Genomic DNA, 17,456 nt, shown 5'->3' on the forward strand with positions numbered 1-17,456 from the left:
CAAATGTGCCTCAAATTGACATCAATCACCTCCTTTGCGTGTCCAATGGAGAGCCTACACTGCTGGAATTGACATTGAGCGTGCTGACTTTGATGATATGATGATGCCGTGTGTGTTTATGGCATATGTGTAGAGTGTATGATTGGATTGAACAGTAATACTATCAATGGATGGGCTGTGAAGGTCAGAGACTCATCTTTCAGGGGACGGAGGATAAGGGACAAACAAGACTACTGACAGACAGGTGGAGGGGCCGAGAGGGTTGGGGAATGTGTGAAGGTATTTATGAGTGTGTCCCGAGAAACAGAAGAAGTCACTCAGAATAAAAAGCGGAGCTCTCAATTAGCACTTCCCCTTGACCCTTAGCAGCATGCATACCTGCACACTGACAACAGCAAACACACATCTAGCTTTTCTCTGACTTATTGAGAGAAAGAGTTTGCTGTGTGACTCCAAGGGATTTAAGATGTTGCCTTGCCTGGTACGTGATTGTTTTTGTCTTGTACTGTATATTATGCATGAATATGTTGTTGACAGCAGCTGACTTGCAGCTGTTGTTTACCTCAGCTGCAGCAGAATACTCACACTTGCAACTTAAATATGCATAATATGACACCACTTAGTGTGCAAAAAACAAGGCCAAATTGTCCGAGCTAACTTTCCCATTGAGCCCCATAGAATCCCATAATAGTAGATAAATAGTTGCCAGGCAACAGAGCCTAGCAACAGCAGCAGTGTAGATATGCTATCACTGTACAGGGAACACGAGGGGAGAATGCCTCCACTTCCAGCGAAGCAGGCATTTATTAACAGAGGGCCCAGGGAAAACCTCAAACTCTACTAAAATGGATCGGAAATATCAAATGTAATTTAGACAATGATCTTTTTCCCACTGTATGCTAACACAATGAGTCGCCTGTGATGATTTAGTGTTCAGTGCTGGCTCAGGTTTCTGTTGAGACACACAGACACATTCAGAGTTACACAGCTTTTTTTTAAAGAGGTTGATTTCATAGCTTGAGATTTTCCTAAACTACATTGAGTGTAGCTACATAAACAGAGTTGATAGTATGCATATTCTTTCATGGGCCTGCTGGCCGACAACAGGAGAGAGATAAAAGATATTCACATGTGCAATGATACTGCTTTACGTGCCTTAAAATGCCAAACAATCAAGCAGAATGCAGTCAGCTGATTATACTGGCCTCAGGGCCCACTGTCATCGTTGAATGATGAAAGGTAAGGTCTTCTTTGTATTGTTCCAATGTTATGGAATCATCATCATCATCGGAAATGAATATTATTTCCTAAACTGCTCTTAAACAGGCTGTACAGATGGGTTCACCACAAGTACATCTCCTCCACAATACAGTTTGGCATGCTCTATGCTGAAGAAATTAAAGCCTTTTTTCTTTCAACTGATGAGTAATTTCACTCCTCATCCATGAATCAATTATGTATAATCCCCTGATACAGAGAATTAGTGGCCATTTAGCATGAGGAAGCTAAGTGTTTGAGTCCCATGAACACATCTATGTGTGTTTATGTGGGAACAGTGCAAGAGATGATTTGTTTTCACAGAAAGAAATATACTGAGTATCTGACTAAGGACACAGTGCTGCATGACCTGGAGTCTTCATAGACAGCCTTGTTGATGTTTTAAAAAAAGCTTCCATCATAATAATAATAGTTCTATTATTAAGAGCATTTAAATATGTTGCTCGACAACTGAATTGCGGGTTTTCATTTAAAAAAACCTCCTTTTTGTTAACGATTTCCAGTTTTAAAAAACATTCCATTTGGCATATAGAGAGAAGATTAAATACTATTAGTAATTGCGGGATGAAGTGTATTTATTTTGTTCCTCATGTAGGGGAAAATAAAAATGAAACTACAATCAATGAAGGGAAAGAAATAGAGGACAATATATAGGAGGAAATGTACAGAATTAATTTTTAATATCACAAACATATTCATAAGCAAAAAGAAAAACTGACTTTTGTATGAGTCAGAGCTGTGGAGGGCTCTGGCATGCTTTGCTGGCATTCTTTAAGGACAAATGAAGCCTAAATAACATTTTCCTAAGATATGAGAATGCACCCTCCATTCCTCCTCCTCATTTGCTCGTTTTGCTCATTTTGCATATTATCCAATGTGCACCACCCCCACCCGCCATAACTCCCAAATTGGCACCACAAGCTCATTATTCAACTGTTGGTAGACATGTTGGCCTTATGTGAAAATCATAAAGGAGGCGCTTACCCATCAGAGGCTAGTTGGTCTGATGATGTTGAGCATAAATCAAAAGCCCTCTCTTAAACACGGGGAGTGATAGAGAAGGCAAAGAAAGGTGCAATATGAACCCAATAGGATGTTTTTCTGACAAACACTCAGATGATCCAATGGTAAGGAATGCTGCAAGGGGCAAAACAAAGGAGGAATGGCTTTTCCTATACTCTGGCATCCATTACTACTGCCCTGCTTTCTTATATCATCTGTCTGGGTAGAAGTGAGCGGGACTGAGGCTTCTATTTCCGAACGTGTCTCCCTTGACGTGTCTTTGTCGGCCAAATCTATAGCCCACGCTGTGTGAAACAGGGTGCCTGCCAACATGTTCTTACACACACAGTTACATCTGTGGTGTGCTAAGCCGCCAGGGAATAAGAGCCTAAACTGTAGAGCATTGTATCACAACACAAGGTACGAGTGAGAATAAATAGAGCTTAACCAGCATCCTCCTCTAAAGCACACTAAACATGTGCTGATGATGCCATATGATGCAAGAATGATGCATGTTGAGTGATTTAGGTTTTGCGTTAAGTATCCTTTTGATTGTTGCATTTTTAAATTTCATTTTTAAAATCTCACATGAAAAGTTTCTCCGATCACAGCAAGATTTAGTCGCACACAAATTCCACTAGCAGCAACAGTTCCTGCAGAGAGCGCACGCACTGACTGAGTTTTTACTTTTCTGAGACTAAGAGAACTTTCTGTGTGGCTGTAAAGCTTATTGGACTTGGAGCGGACAGTTAAGCTGCTACTCCGGACGACGGCCAAGCAATGATGGTGGCGGCAGAAGGAAGGGGGACAGTGGTTTGGTTGGTTTGCCAGTTGTAGGAGCGGGCAGCTGAGACTAAACGGCAGTAATGGCCTAACGAGGAGAGATCTGGAGAGCCAAACCAGATGGAACGGCCACAGCCACGTGCCTGCCTGGCAAGGCTTAATGCTGGTTAGCCAAACACAGACACAGACAGAGATTTAGAATTTATTTTGAGACAAAAGATGAGGGCGAATGATGAGACTGAGGGATGTCATTTCTACATCCCAGTCTCCTGTTGACTTCCAATTTTTGTTTTGTTGCAGTATTTATTGCATATTTTCCCTAGTCCTTTCTGTTTGCTCTCCTTACGTCCTCTCTGCATCCTCTCTCTGTACCCAAAAACCTCTTTTGATTGATATTCCGCACACTCAGTGACTTAGCTTTCTTCACTTCCTTTATGTGCTAAGGGATTAACTTTAATGACAGAAGAGACGTTTATTACATATGGGGAGCCAAAACTAGGCCTCCACCTCCAGGGAGGAGTGTAGTAGTTGAGATGCCGCATGAGTCTTGGTCAACAATGATAGCAGACAGAGAAAAAAGCTCTGAAAAAAAGGGAGGGAGGGTGAACATCAGAGTTTCTTTGGAAGTCAAATTTCCCAGGGTGCTCAAGTGTCAGGAATCAAGGACGTGGAGAAGAGGATAAAAATATATCAATAGGCTTGTTTGGAGTATACTCAGGCAGGTATATACAGTAAAACATGCACACACACACACACACACACACACACACACACACACACACACACACACACACACACACACACACACACACACACACACACACACACACACACACACACACACACACACACACACACACACACACACACACACACACACACACACACACACACACACACACACACACACACACACACACACACACACACACACTCTCTCTCACAGCTCTAGGGCTTCTGTGATGGGTAACCTAAATCCATCTTTGACTATTACAGCAGTGAGCAGTGACTGTTGGGAGGTTGTGCTGGCTGATCTCAGCTGGCAGACAATATTTCTACAGATAGGAGAAGAACACTTGGTATTCCCAATGCTTTTTTTGCTCATCAAAGAGCATTTTACTGTTCTGTACAAAAATGATCGTCTTTCACGTACCAACTCTCCCACTGGATCATTTAAAATATGTCTTGAGCTACATTAGTGGGAGGAAGTAGGAAGCCCTAACTTCTTTCACATCATGCTGGGTGCCTCTGTTCTTATTGTACTTCTATTATAGTTATTCAGTTTCATTTTCAAGAACTATACCCTTTAAATAGATACACACACACGTAATAGGTATTTTTTCAATATTCATGTTAACAAACCACAAGTCCAGTCTCACAGCAGGGATGAATATCAAGCAGGAAGAAGCTGGCACTTGCTGAGAGATAGAGAGGGAAGTAGAGAGGCAGTGCGCTGGTCGAGTCTTAACTGCAGCTGCTCTAGAGATGTCACAGACAGCGTGTGTGTGTGTGTGTGAGGGATTCTGGGCTACGGGTGTATTGCTCACCTCAAAAACAATTAATGAGGAGTTGCATTGGCTCCTTTCCTGGATATGAGTTGGCAAGAGCATAAGGGGAAAGTGTCTCTGAGTGTTGGGGGGCACCACTACACAGCATTTAACTAAGGATATGGGAGAAATGTAGCATGCAAGATAGTTAGTTTTCTGCCTGTTTAAAAACTCTTTTTTTAGGAGAGAAACTTCTTCTGTATCAGCACGCATGGCTGAACGTGTGTGTCACACCTTTCATTCCAATCTGTGTTAAAGTGAGATTCAGAGGGAAAAAGGAGAAAGAAGAAGAGAGGAGGCTGCACCTTCAGCTGACACACCACTAACTGATAATGTGTCTAGACATGATGAGAGCTCTTGGGAACTCAACACAGAGCTTACTTAAGTTAAATAAAAGACCAAACCCACCCACCATTTGCATTTCGAAAGTTGAGATTGTTTTTACCAAATATGTCCTATTCCTTAAAAACCATTGTCTCCAACTGCAGATTGGCAATTACCATTCTGTGCGTTCAACAAGGGGGTAAAAACTATCCTATACTCCTTTGGGACTGACGGTGTCGCTGGGTGAAAAATCCACTTATTACGGTGTGGGAGGAAAGGAGTGCAAAGAAAGGTGTACAATCATACAGATGTGAATTTTTTGTTCTCCTTTGAATTGCCTCTACCGTCTTTTTCATATCTCTCCCAGAATTCCTCTGTCAGTCTCCCTCCCTCCTTCCATCTCATGTATTTACTCTTTCACTCTCTCTCACTCTGCTGTCATTGTGTGTGTGCTGCAGCTTCGGTACCGGAGGCACACTTCAAAGTCTTGATGTGAAACAGACCCAGGGACCCTTTTAAATATGTTTACGCTGGCATCTTCTTAATGGGCGAGTCAGAGTAATCTAAATCGCAATTCACTGACACCACTGCAGCCTCTTTGGAAGGTGTGTGAGCATGTGTGTCTCTGTGTGTGTGAGATGAGTGGGAGGATAAGCTTAGCAATATAAGAATGTGCAAATAAAGCGAAACAAAAAAAATAGGTGCTGGGAGATGCAGCTGCAAGAGACATAATTCATGGAGAATCTAATGAAAGCTTCCAAATACAGAATATACCAACACATGCAAAAGAAACGTCTTGTTCACGCATTACATTTGTCAATGTTTGTAAAAATTCAACAAATAAAACACAACCTCCCTAACTGCACACACCGCCTCTGCAGTCTCAGAAGTCCTCCCTGCAGTTGAGCCGTGCTATAGTGCAGCGTAGCCTTTCCTCCCTGAGTGGCTGCTAGCATTTACTGCAGGGAAGAGAGACAGTGACCCAGTTGTGAGGCAAACTGTTCTCTGCAGAGAGAGAGAGAGAGAGAGAGAGAGAGAGAGAGAGAGAGAGAAGAGAGAGAGAGAGATACAGAGAGACAGAGAGAGAGAAGGGAGAGGTGAAGGAAAGAGAAAAAGGTGTGTGGGTGCAACAGTCACCCCCAGGAGACCTCGAGTGTGCAGTGATTGGCTACAGGCGTGCAGGGAAGAGGGGGGGGGGGCGAGAGAAGGAGGGGAGGCAGAGGGCTCACCTGCAGTGGTGTGTCCTCTATAGCTGCACGGACTCTGCCATTAATCACAAAGACTTGGAGAGGGGAGGGAAGTCGGAAAGGAAAGGATGGAGATATAGACGAGAGAAAGAGGCAAACAAATAAAAGAAAAGGGATGAGTTGCTCCTATGAATCCAAAGAGTGAGAGTTATTGTAGAAGTGTGGGTGCTCTACCGCTGATACAAAATGGAAAGAAAATGGATCTGCCTCAGCCAGTCATCCATCAGTGAGTTTGAGAAAATCCATTACACCCAAAGTGATGAAAGTTGGTGTCGAGTGGAATGAAGAAGAAAGAGAGACGTACTGGACGAGGAGAACATTGCTTCTGATAAACCAGCCCTGGGATAAGAACATGAATCTTCACTTATCCTTGATCATCATGAACCTTAAGTTATGACTCCCATACTGTACCATAATAATGATATGGGAGTCATTGATGGAGGATTACACTAAGGCCTTGGCAGGGTTACTGTGGGCCATCCATTAAGCGAGCTACACAGCAACACACTGTGTGACTAGTTGCTGGACGTGATATTGATTTTCTACTGCTGGAGCATAATCGCCTTGCAATTACTTGGTACTCGCACAGAGGCAAATACCAACGCGTGAAACAAGATTGAAATGATAATTAATGCACTGTAATTTTGTTGGTGTGCAGCTAATAACAACTTTTTCTATACCATTTAATTAACAATAAATTACCTATAGGAATTGTTAATTAGGTGTTGGAGAGTCCATGCCTTCACAGTCGGCTTCACAAGAGTAATTAATGCCAATTCAAGCGCTTCATCCAAAGCACAGAAGAAAGAGCAGTGGTGGTCTGTCAGCCACCTTTGACACGAGTAGTGTATGTAAATGTGTAGGTGTGTGAATGTGTGTGTGTGTGTGTGTGTGGGGGGGGGGGGGGGGGAGACAGCAAGGTTTGGAGTGTTGCACTGTGGTTACCTTCTCAATGATTCATCAGCAGAAGAGAGCGAAAGCTTGGACATAATTACATTCCCATTGGCTGGCTTGACACAGACTTGATATGGCTGAAGAATGTTAATAGTGATGCTAATTAACCGGCAGAGTAGATCCAGACTTTAAAAGTGAGCATGACAGGCGAGGTAGAGAGAAAATGCAGGAGAATTTGAGAGATGTAACTAAGCAATTAACTCATGTCGTCTAAAGCATGGCTTGGTTGTCAAATGTCAACCAGGAACTATGGAAGTGCATAATGCTTGAATGAAATGTGATTGTCTTTGTGTATTTTGTAAATGTTAGTCCATGTTACCCATCAGCCTTTCAGTATGAATTCAGATGCCAGTGTATATGCATGCTTATAGAGAGAGAGTTTCAAAGTAGATCTATGGGGGCAGCAGCTTTTATTACAAAGCCAGATTAGAGAGTTAAGTGGTTCACTTTAGGCTTACTGTAAATCAGGCTTTCCAAGATCATAAAGTGAAACAGTTACCACCATCATGGCTAACCTGTTCCAGAGCAATTGTACTGCTCACAAGACGAGAACAAAATGTTTATTCATTAGTCTACCAATCAATCATCTGTCAGATATGTTGTGGTATCATTCTGAAATGATCTAATCAAACCTACTGCAAAGTCAATTGAGCTGAGCATCATGAAAACAGATCAGTAGACTATCATTGATTGCCATTGCTTCTTCATCTCAATGTCTTTAAATGTTTAATGTGTAATCTTTAAAGAATGCTCTGATCTGGCTGTGTTCATGTTGAAAGTGATTGTCTAGTTATTACAGACTTTTGCATGTGAATGTGTTTGTAAGTTAATCCAGGATGCCTTTGTGATACTTGCATACACCAGGGTAAGTGAGGACAGTTACCTAAGGAGGCTAAGTCTAACTTGCTTGGTTATACAGGCCCCATGCCTGCCTGGCAAAACCACCCTCACTGAGCAGCTTGTAAACCCACACAGGCTGCCAGCTACTCTCACTTGACAGTCACACAACATGTTAATTACAATAGAAACAAGGGGAAGGAAGGAGGGAGAGGATGACGATGATAGAGAAATAAATAAACACGTGAGAGAAGAGAGAGAGGAGGTTGTGAAGCTATAGGCAGATACGGGCATTTAAATGAGTAGAAACAAATGAAATGGTGTGGGTTTGTTGTTGCAGCTCTAAATCCAACTGTCTCTCAATTATAAATTCTCCTTATAACACCATCCCCAACATCTTTTGCTGTTTATTAGGGGTTGGTATCTTATAACAGCTATGCGAGACACTTATGAACAAGATGTATAAACATACACAAAAAAGTGATTTAAAGTGACAAAACACTGTTCTCCCCTGAGGTCTGAAATCTTGATTTCTTGCTTAGGTAGCCATGCACTGAGAAGGGATAAAAAAATACAGGCACCAAGTATACTTGTGATCAAAGCACAGCAGCCAACCTTGTCTTAACCGTGAGCCAGCAGCACATCAGAGTCAAACACAGTTCAAACTGCCAGGACACCAAGGATCAGGCTGAAGTTAGTCATTTTCTCTTTCCAACTTCTCTGCTGGCTCAAGCCTTTCAACTCCATGTACACACTGCGGAGAATAGCCACTCAAATCACTCACAGCTCAATAGGCTGCCACATACCAGTACTCTCCTCAAAAGGTGCAGACTCACGAGAGTGAAATGAACATCAAACTCTATTTCACCACTTTCACCCTCTCCTTCCATCAGACGGTCTCCCTTTACCTATTCTTGACATTTTCTCCATCTCTGTAGCTTTCGCCCATTAATCTTGTGTGCCAATGTTGCCCTCTGCACTCTTTCAGTCTCTCTTTGCCAAGCTCTCTCTCTGTAGTTGTTCTACCACTCGGTCCCCATGTCAGAAAAGATCTGTGCAAATAAAAAAAACATTTCTGTGAGCCTCGTGTCTGAATACTAATCCATTTTCCGGAGGAGGCTGTAAAAATGTTCAAAATATCCAGCAGCGTAACGTCGAGTTGACATTCTGAGGTTGTTTAATTTTACTCTGACTAAGAGCTGTAGCAGCTAATCAGCAAGTCAGAGTAATATAAACAGCCTGCGGGCTGCAGCACTACAAGGACCATGATTCATAGCTGGAGGCTCACCTTTGCAACAAGCCATACAGGAGTTTAAAGCAATCGAATGGTTCTGGCTTAATGTGTGTGTGCGCAAACATGGTGTCAACCTGCAGTGAAGCAGCAAGGTTGTGTGTGTGCGTGTGTGTATGTGTGTGTGTGTGTGTGTGTGTGTGTGTGGGGCTATTGCCCTGCTCAGCCCCTGGCAGCTCATCAATTATAAAAGAGCCCCGGAAAGGAGGGATAAGGCCGAGCCACAGCAATGGCATCTATAAATACACACCTGAATGACACACGTGAGGTGAACAGCTATTTTTGCATACGACAACATAAAGGCATACACAAAAGGGTGGACAGCCAAACGCTCTGAACACAATGTCACTCACCATGTCAGGGCACTTTGTGTTGAGTCAGGGAGGCACAGTGCACAGCGGCTGTTCTTTGCTAGCTGTGGCCCCATGTGATACTCTGTGTAAACCAGAGGAGAGATTGCGTTCCTCCTCTTTCCTCAGTTATTTACCATCTAAACACTCTGTCGCTAGCTAAGGTGTGTGTGTGTATGCAGAAGAACAGGTAAATTGCATTATGGTCTGGAGGACATGTTCTATCACTCCCTGGTGGCCCCTTGCTTTCTACTTGCACCTTACTCTCCGTATCCATGTCCCTCCTGTTTTCCATTTTCCTTTGGATTAATTAGCCCTTGGTTTAACTCTGTATCCATCCGTCTCTACTTCCTCTTTGTCACTCACACCATGTGTTGCACTCCAAGCAATGCATCCCATCTGTTTCTCCGTTTCTGTTTTTTCTGCATCCATCCATCTGACCGCTTCAGTCTTCAAGTCCTCTGTACATCAATTTAATCTGCTTCTTTCTGTCTCTCAAACCCAGTATTCACTTCCATTGCCCCCTCCTTCCCTCCAACTTTATCCAGTATCTATCTACAAGCGAACACGAAGGCTTCCTTTCTGAATTCAACATGAACTGCTGCCCGGTCCGAGCCGCTGGCTGCTGGACGAGGTGTTTTGTGTTGTTAGCTGGCAGGGCAAGTATTTTACGGATTGTGAGCACACGAGGCGACCATTAGCTTCGGATTCTCTTCCCAGGTCATTACTGGACTTCACTTCTCATTAGCTCCCGTGATTTTCTGCACAGAATGTACTAATATATACAAGGACACTCATATACAAGTAGAACACACACACCCTGAATCAAGGAATTGGGTTTTGGAAGGGAGACTAAGCTATTATTGTGCAACGAGCAATTGCTAGAAGAATATGTGAAAACAATTGGCCAGTAACAATGGTGCAAAAAAAGGGCTAAGAAAAGAAGCATAAGGTGAAGGAGGGGGTGGCGGGGGCTGCTGAGGGGTTCCCATTGACTGGTTCCCCTTGACATCCCTTTCTATCTGTACAACAAATAGCAGAGCAAAGCTATGTATCAGACAGCCGTTAACACAGCGAGACGAAAACACCAACACATTAATATGGTGTGTTCAATCAGCCTTATAGCTGTGAGGTGGACAGCACCTGTCATCCCATACAAGCCCATTCTGATCCCATTAGATCATCCAAATGTGCACTCAGGCCAGTATTAGCATAGTGGCAACACTTTGTGAGTGCTACTGCAAGCTTCTCTGGGAATAAAGAACATCACAATATATTCGTTGATCTGCGTAAGTCTTCCCAGCGTTGACGCATTCTATACATTTTATCATGTGTGTAGAAAAGCCTGTGCTGCCATGGCAACTCACCACAGAGCATGCTTTGCTGCTGCGCTAGCTGGGGTGGGAGCAGCAACACACACACTCACACACACTGTGCCAAGGCAACTAGGAAGACTGCTGAGGAATACTTAACAGAATGTGAACATTGACATTCTGGGAATACTGGCTGAGAGCAGCAGCTACTGGGCAGAATGAACAGACTACTGGGTGTGGTTGTAATGGCGACCGTCCAGTGTGTTAGCAGCAGTGTGTGCCCGTGTGTGCACCTGCGTTAACAGCATTGTGTAGCATTACAAGGGTGGGGAGGAGGGTTAAAAACATAAAACACGGTCCATACACACACATGATGCTGGCCCTTCCTCGAGCATATTTCATCATTAGCTCTAAGCAGTTAATCCTCTGCTCCACTGACCATGGCTCGGCTCAGCTCATTTCAATAATCTGCATCTGGGCTAACCAACCCATCACACGCACAGACAAACACACACACACACACACACACATGCAAAACAAGGACACAATCAACCCACAAAACATATGGGACTGGTCCAGAGCAATAAATATCTCACGTAAAAGCTCTTACACCGTCACGCGTACATCCATCAATCTATGATCTATAGTGCCAACAGCAAAGCCAGTTAGCATAACAGCACTCCATCATTATTCAGACAGGGAAGGCCAAATCACTGAAATATGTGTAGTGATTATAATAAGTTCAAAAGAAAATAACTTGACATATACTTCAATCACTCTGCCATCTAAAACATTGTAATCGGACTGGACTGCAAGTTTGGTTCAAACAACAAATCCTAAGTAACCAAAATAGTCATTATTATTATTATACATCCTTAGAGTAATATAATCCAGAGCAGAATGTTATACTGATACAGGTGTTGGCATGAGGCATGGGAGTTAAGACAAAGTGGGAAAACTATATTATCTCTCCTTACACTTTCTTGCTTCCTTCATGTTTCCCAATCCCTTCCCTCTATCTTTCTGTGTGTTGATTTCTAGAACACCTAAGATGTGAATGCATCACAACCCAACACCCTGCTCTTTGCCTTTGGCCAAATACTACCAAATACTCTGTGAAGTGTTCTGTGAATAAGCTGTTTCTCCTGTATACCATTACCTTTAAGAAGCAGGCATGTGTTTGCTTTTACCGACACTACCTCTGGCGGTGCCTTGTATAAACTGGTGGTAAAGAAGGCACAGAAACACACACACGCATCTATACTGAGCTTCTTCGACCTCACTACCTCTGCATGCTATGCCTTTGTCTGTGTCAAGTTCAAGGTTAGCTGCTCATTGTATTGAGCGCCAATGCTTCCCCATTGGGAAGGACAGAGTGGAGATGCATTAGCACCTCAGCAGGTGTCCACCAATCTCATCTCTCCTCTCTCTTTTTTCTCCACTTCTACCCTCAACACATCCATTTGGTCCCATAGTCCACCTATCAATCCACGAACCCATGGGGGTACCTGGTCGGCCTTTGTGCAACAGTGTGTGCCCGGGTGTTAACTGTTCATTGATGCATGTATGTGTGCTTATCTCGCACTTTGTGAGAATCGTGCATGTGTATTAGTACAGAAGTGTACCTCTCATGCTAATGTGTATTCTCACCAGATGACCATAAACTGAAGCAAAGCCCACAGGGGGTTAAGCCTTTCCCCTTGACCTGCTGCTGTGTACTGACCTCTAGAAAATGGGTTTAAACCTTACCCAGCCACAGACTTTTATCTCCATCACATCTCCAGGTCCTCCTTAAGCCACAGACCAACGCACACACAACCTGACCGACAGACAGGCTGACAGGAGCCATATGGTCCATTCACTTACAATGGCAGGAGGTAGCCATCAAAGAGCTCTCACAGCAACTTCACTCGGCCATGGTCAGAGAGAACAAGGGGGGGAGATAGATGAAGGGTAAAGAAGAAGATAAATTAGGAGGACAGGGCTCACAGTGGTGGAGAAAGAGAGGGGATACATCAACATTTGAGAAGAAGAAGTGTGATGAGTAGATATATATTCTATAAAAGAACAGCTCCAAGTGAAGGGTAAACAAAAAGGGTGGGGAGAGTCATGGAGGTGTGCAGATAATATAATCCTGGTGATGTGAGGGTTTTAAGCCTTTGTGAGACAGTTGGGGCCAAGCGTGGCTGTAGCTGTGGGCATGTACAGAATTCTACTGAATCAACAACACTGCTCATTTCCGCTGACGGGAAGGTGGTATGAAATTCAGCTTAGACTGTGTCAATACAGGCTTTACACAACATAGCCACTCACCATCAGAGACATCTAAGGCAAGGGTTATGTTTGTGTGTGTTCCTGTACTGCAATCTTTGTGAGGACAAACCTGGTATTGGTTCAACATGAGAGAAAAAGTGTGGACATTGGCGCTGGACCAGACCTCTTCAAAAGGACTGTTGTTTTTTTCTTTTGGTGAGTTTCTTCCCGGAGCAACCTTAGTTTCCAGCTTTTTGTCACTTTACACCATCCAACATAATCATACATTTGCTCATCTTTTAGAAAAACTTTACTCTGTATCACCACCACTAGTCTAATTAACACGTCTGTCTGCTACTTTTCCAAATATTGTTCCATGTCTATTCATTTACCTTTGGGTGGAAGTTGAGGTTAAGGTTGTTATTGTGATAATCAGGATTAGGTTTAGGAAAGGTTTATATAATATGTGAATTGCCTGTATACAAAAATAACCATGTCCGAAGTCTGGTCTATATGTCTTACGCTATACTAGCAACATTTACTCTCAGCCTCGCTACACATAAAACAATTTCACAAGCACATTTCATTTAATTCACTCAGCTTCCTGCCCAGCTCAACTTCATGATGTCATAAACGTGAGCCTGTAAACACTAACATTTAGCTCACCCCAACACCAATGCATTAAAGTCCATCCACTCTCTTTTACCGTAATGCTTATATTTATTCAGGGTGACGTGTTAGTCACAGGATCATAAATAACACTGAAAGAACAGAGAGACTGAAACATAGTGTGTGACTGAAGGAGTGAGGGAAAGGAGGAGGAGGGGGTTGAGGGATGGAACAAGTAAGGTGGAGGAGTGTATATAAATCAACATCCATTAGTGGAGGGGTTATAAAGTCACTGATGAAGGAGGTGGACTGAAGCTGAGGCCTTTTATTGTCTTGTTGTTGTCTTTTATTGCCTGTGATGTCACCTAATGGTATACAGTTAACGATAGGGGAGGAGAAGTATGTACATGGGAGGGGAGGATGGGGTTGTAATGGGGCTGTGTGTGCATGTGTGTAGCTCTGTGTTGAAACAGGATATTGATTATCCTTTGTCAAAGATGTTGTGTTGTTGGACTTTCTCAGCCCAGATATACCATATGTGCACAATCTGATCATCGTTCATGTCGATTTTGACTGAGAACAAGGCCAAAATTCTGTAGACATACTTTTAAGAGGGATTTCTGGGGAAAAGCCAAGAGAAGGACCAAGAAAACAATAAGTTCACAGGAAAGTGTTTCCAACTTCCTCAAGCAAAAACAATTTTTTTTTTTTTTAAATGGGAAAACCTACTTGAAGTGCATAAAGAGTATAAGCCCCTAAATCCCTAACTCATGATCACAGATGAGCAGTGCTGTAGGTGTTAAATATGATTACTTATTTCCCCTGTTTTTAACATCTAGGTGTAGAAAATTGTCTTACAACATGTAAAACCACTGCCTAAGCACTCTGCTCCTGTGCGAGAAAAAAATAATCAAACAAACAAGGGCAGTAATCAACAAAAACAAACAATGTAAAAACCAGCACTCCTGCCAGTCGCTGTATCCTAAGAAAAACCTCAGCTGCTTGCTCTGGCATCAATCACATCCCTTTTCAACTTCCTCCACTTTCCTTCCATCTTTCTTCATTATGCATTCAAACACTTCCCTCCCCTCTAAGACTTGCATCATTTCAGGAATATAGTCCATCTTTCCAAACAATCCCCTCATCTTGACCTTCCTCTGCACCCCTCTGTCTCTCCATCCTTTTTTTCTTCCTTCTCTCTGTGTAATGCTGGTTTCCCCAGGCATGTGAGGCTCAGTGCCCTGGAATTAGTCTCAGTCATGGTCTACAATATGTGGGTTGGAGTGCGAGAACATGGGAGTAAAAGCACAGGCGTTACCTCCCTTCTATCACACCTAGCAGCAGTGCATCATCCTATTAGCCCCCAAAAAAAAGCTGCCACATGAGGGAGGGCACAGGGGCATAAGGGGAGTCTGGGGTGGAAGCAACAACATGCCAAAACCCAGCTTATCCAGTGCTGTTTAACTCTGAGGGAGACAAATCTTGTTTAGCCAAGGGCTTTGCTGTCACACAGAGTGTGACATGTTTTTCAAGGGAGAGATATTTATGGTCAGAGATGTTCACAAACACCGGCAGCTGCAAAATATTTCTGGAAGTTTTTCAGAGCTTCAAAGAAATTAGCCCATAAAAATGCTATTAATTGAACAATAATCTAGAATCCCTTCTACACTGTAATGCAGGAATCACTGAAGAAAAAAGTATTTGATCCTATTCTGATCCCTTAATTTGCCTCAAGAAACACAAGAAACTTTGCCTAATCGATTCTGCAGAATGCTGATCTGTGCTGTCTAGCAAGTTCTGCAACATGCTGATGTGTGCTACAATCCGCCCCTAGGGCTCTGGATTTTATACGAGTCCAAAGTGAAGGAAAAGTATCGTGGATAGTCCTGATGCTAGGTGTATATGAGTGTAATATACGGAGCAGTGGATAAGGAGGATGTTGAGAGATACCAGATAGGCTTTGCTCTAGGAACAAAACCCCCTCAGGGGCTGCCCTGATCCCCCCTCCTCAAAACACACGCACACAGGCACATTCAAATTCTCTCCACAGTGAAGTACATACACTTCCTGCTTTCACTCTCCCTCTCTTTCATGCACACACACAACTCTCCCCCTTGCAAATGCAGCCGACTCAGCTGATATGCCTGAAAGTCAATCTGCCTCACTACTACTATCCTTCCTCCAATCCAGCAGTCCCCAATTCCCAGCCCTTACTCCACATTCTAACAGAGGGAAACCAAATCCCTGCCTCCATCAATTCAGCCACCTCTGCCATCCTTCATCCTGTACTCCTGCTCCTTACCTTCTTGACGCGTCCGCTTTTTGTGCCCACGAAGACAAGCGAGTGGTTCTTGTAGACGTATGCAATGACGGAGGTCATTTTGTCCACAGCGTCGGAGAAGAGAGGCTTGCCACGCACCATCTCAGACACGCCCAACGGCGCATTCATGTCCAGGCCACAAAAGTCATCATCAATGGTCAACAGCTGCATTGGAGAAAAAGACGACAAAAGAACACATACAAAATCAGATTTAGTTTCTCTAATTAATACGAGTGTAGAAGCCCCTTTTAAAATATTGTAAAATAATAATATTTTTTGTTGTGGGACAGGTAAATGTATTTTGTCATGGAAATCCAGTATTAGACCTTGAAGGGGGGCGTCTTCTTTAAAATTGGTGGTAATATATAGGTAAGTGACCACACTCAATTGCCAGTTCATCATCTTATTATACAAATTACTTTGTAGTAATAGCAAGCTCTTACAGTTGCTGTATAACATATAATTATACATAATGTCAGATCTTGATAGCCTTTTTACAGAATCATATAGGGTTTCTAACTGCATACAAAATAATTAGAGCTGCAAGGCAACCTGATCTGATGAACACCAAAGAGTTAACTCAGGATTAATGAAAATAAGAATCAATATTTCCTGTCTGATATTTCTGTTAGTGAGAGATATGGACACGGGGGGAGGTCTACAAAGGAGACACAGTTTGAATATGAGATAGAACATGTCAGCATTTGTATGCATCTGCCTCGTCCACATGCAATGAACGGAAAATGTGGAAAGGAGTTGGAAAGAGATGAAGACGGAAGAAGACTGCAGTCAGGCTCCAGCTCTGTAATAGCGCCAGAGGCTGCTCTGTCAGGCACAATTCCCCACCGTCCACCCAATGCAACAGCCACTGCAGAAATGCCAGTGCGGCAAGATATTCAACGTGAAATCATTCAAAGGGAACTGAATGAAATACAAATAAGTTCTGCATCGTCACTCTGAGGCAAATCCCTGCAATGCATCTAAATATATATACAATCTGAATCAGAGAAGGAACAAATGCAACTCTTGATGGAGGTTCATCAGTTATGCTTTCAGTGTGGACATGCTGCTGTGATTCTGTTATTAAATACAGAGGGGTGTGTTTCATGTAGTGTGCCTCTCTACATTTTGTCTTTGAATGCATGTGTTCTCTCCTGCGGGGCTGATATTCATACCAGCAACTGTGGGCAGAATGACTTATGGCTTTTGATAAGAGAATAATGGTGCTGGGGATTGGTCATTATTCTCTGTGTATGGATAGATTTGAAACACTGGGTTAAGGACTGACGCAGGCATTGCTCTTGATTAATGCTTGGCAATGCGGTTGGTTGCTATGAGGAATGAGGAC

The 17,456-nt window shown here is 43.1% G+C and overlaps 1 protein-coding gene across 1 annotated transcript in view; it reads right to left on the reverse strand.

The window, feature by feature from the left end:
* The window catches only part of plxna4 (plexin A4), a 209,367-nt gene that overhangs the window by 159,706 nt on the left and 32,205 nt on the right, over positions 1-17,456 (reverse strand). The window contains exon 3 of the mRNA XM_063905926.1: positions 16,091-16,273. Within this exon, the coding sequence (XP_063761996.1) occupies positions 16,091-16,273 (183 nt within the window). The remainder of the gene's footprint in view (positions 1-16,090; positions 16,274-17,456) is intronic.

This window comes from Eleginops maclovinus, chromosome 17 (genome assembly GCF_036324505.1).
Source record: "Eleginops maclovinus isolate JMC-PN-2008 ecotype Puerto Natales chromosome 17, JC_Emac_rtc_rv5, whole genome shotgun sequence".
In the NCBI taxonomy this organism is placed as follows: Eukaryota; Metazoa; Chordata; class Actinopteri; order Perciformes; family Eleginopidae; genus Eleginops; species Eleginops maclovinus.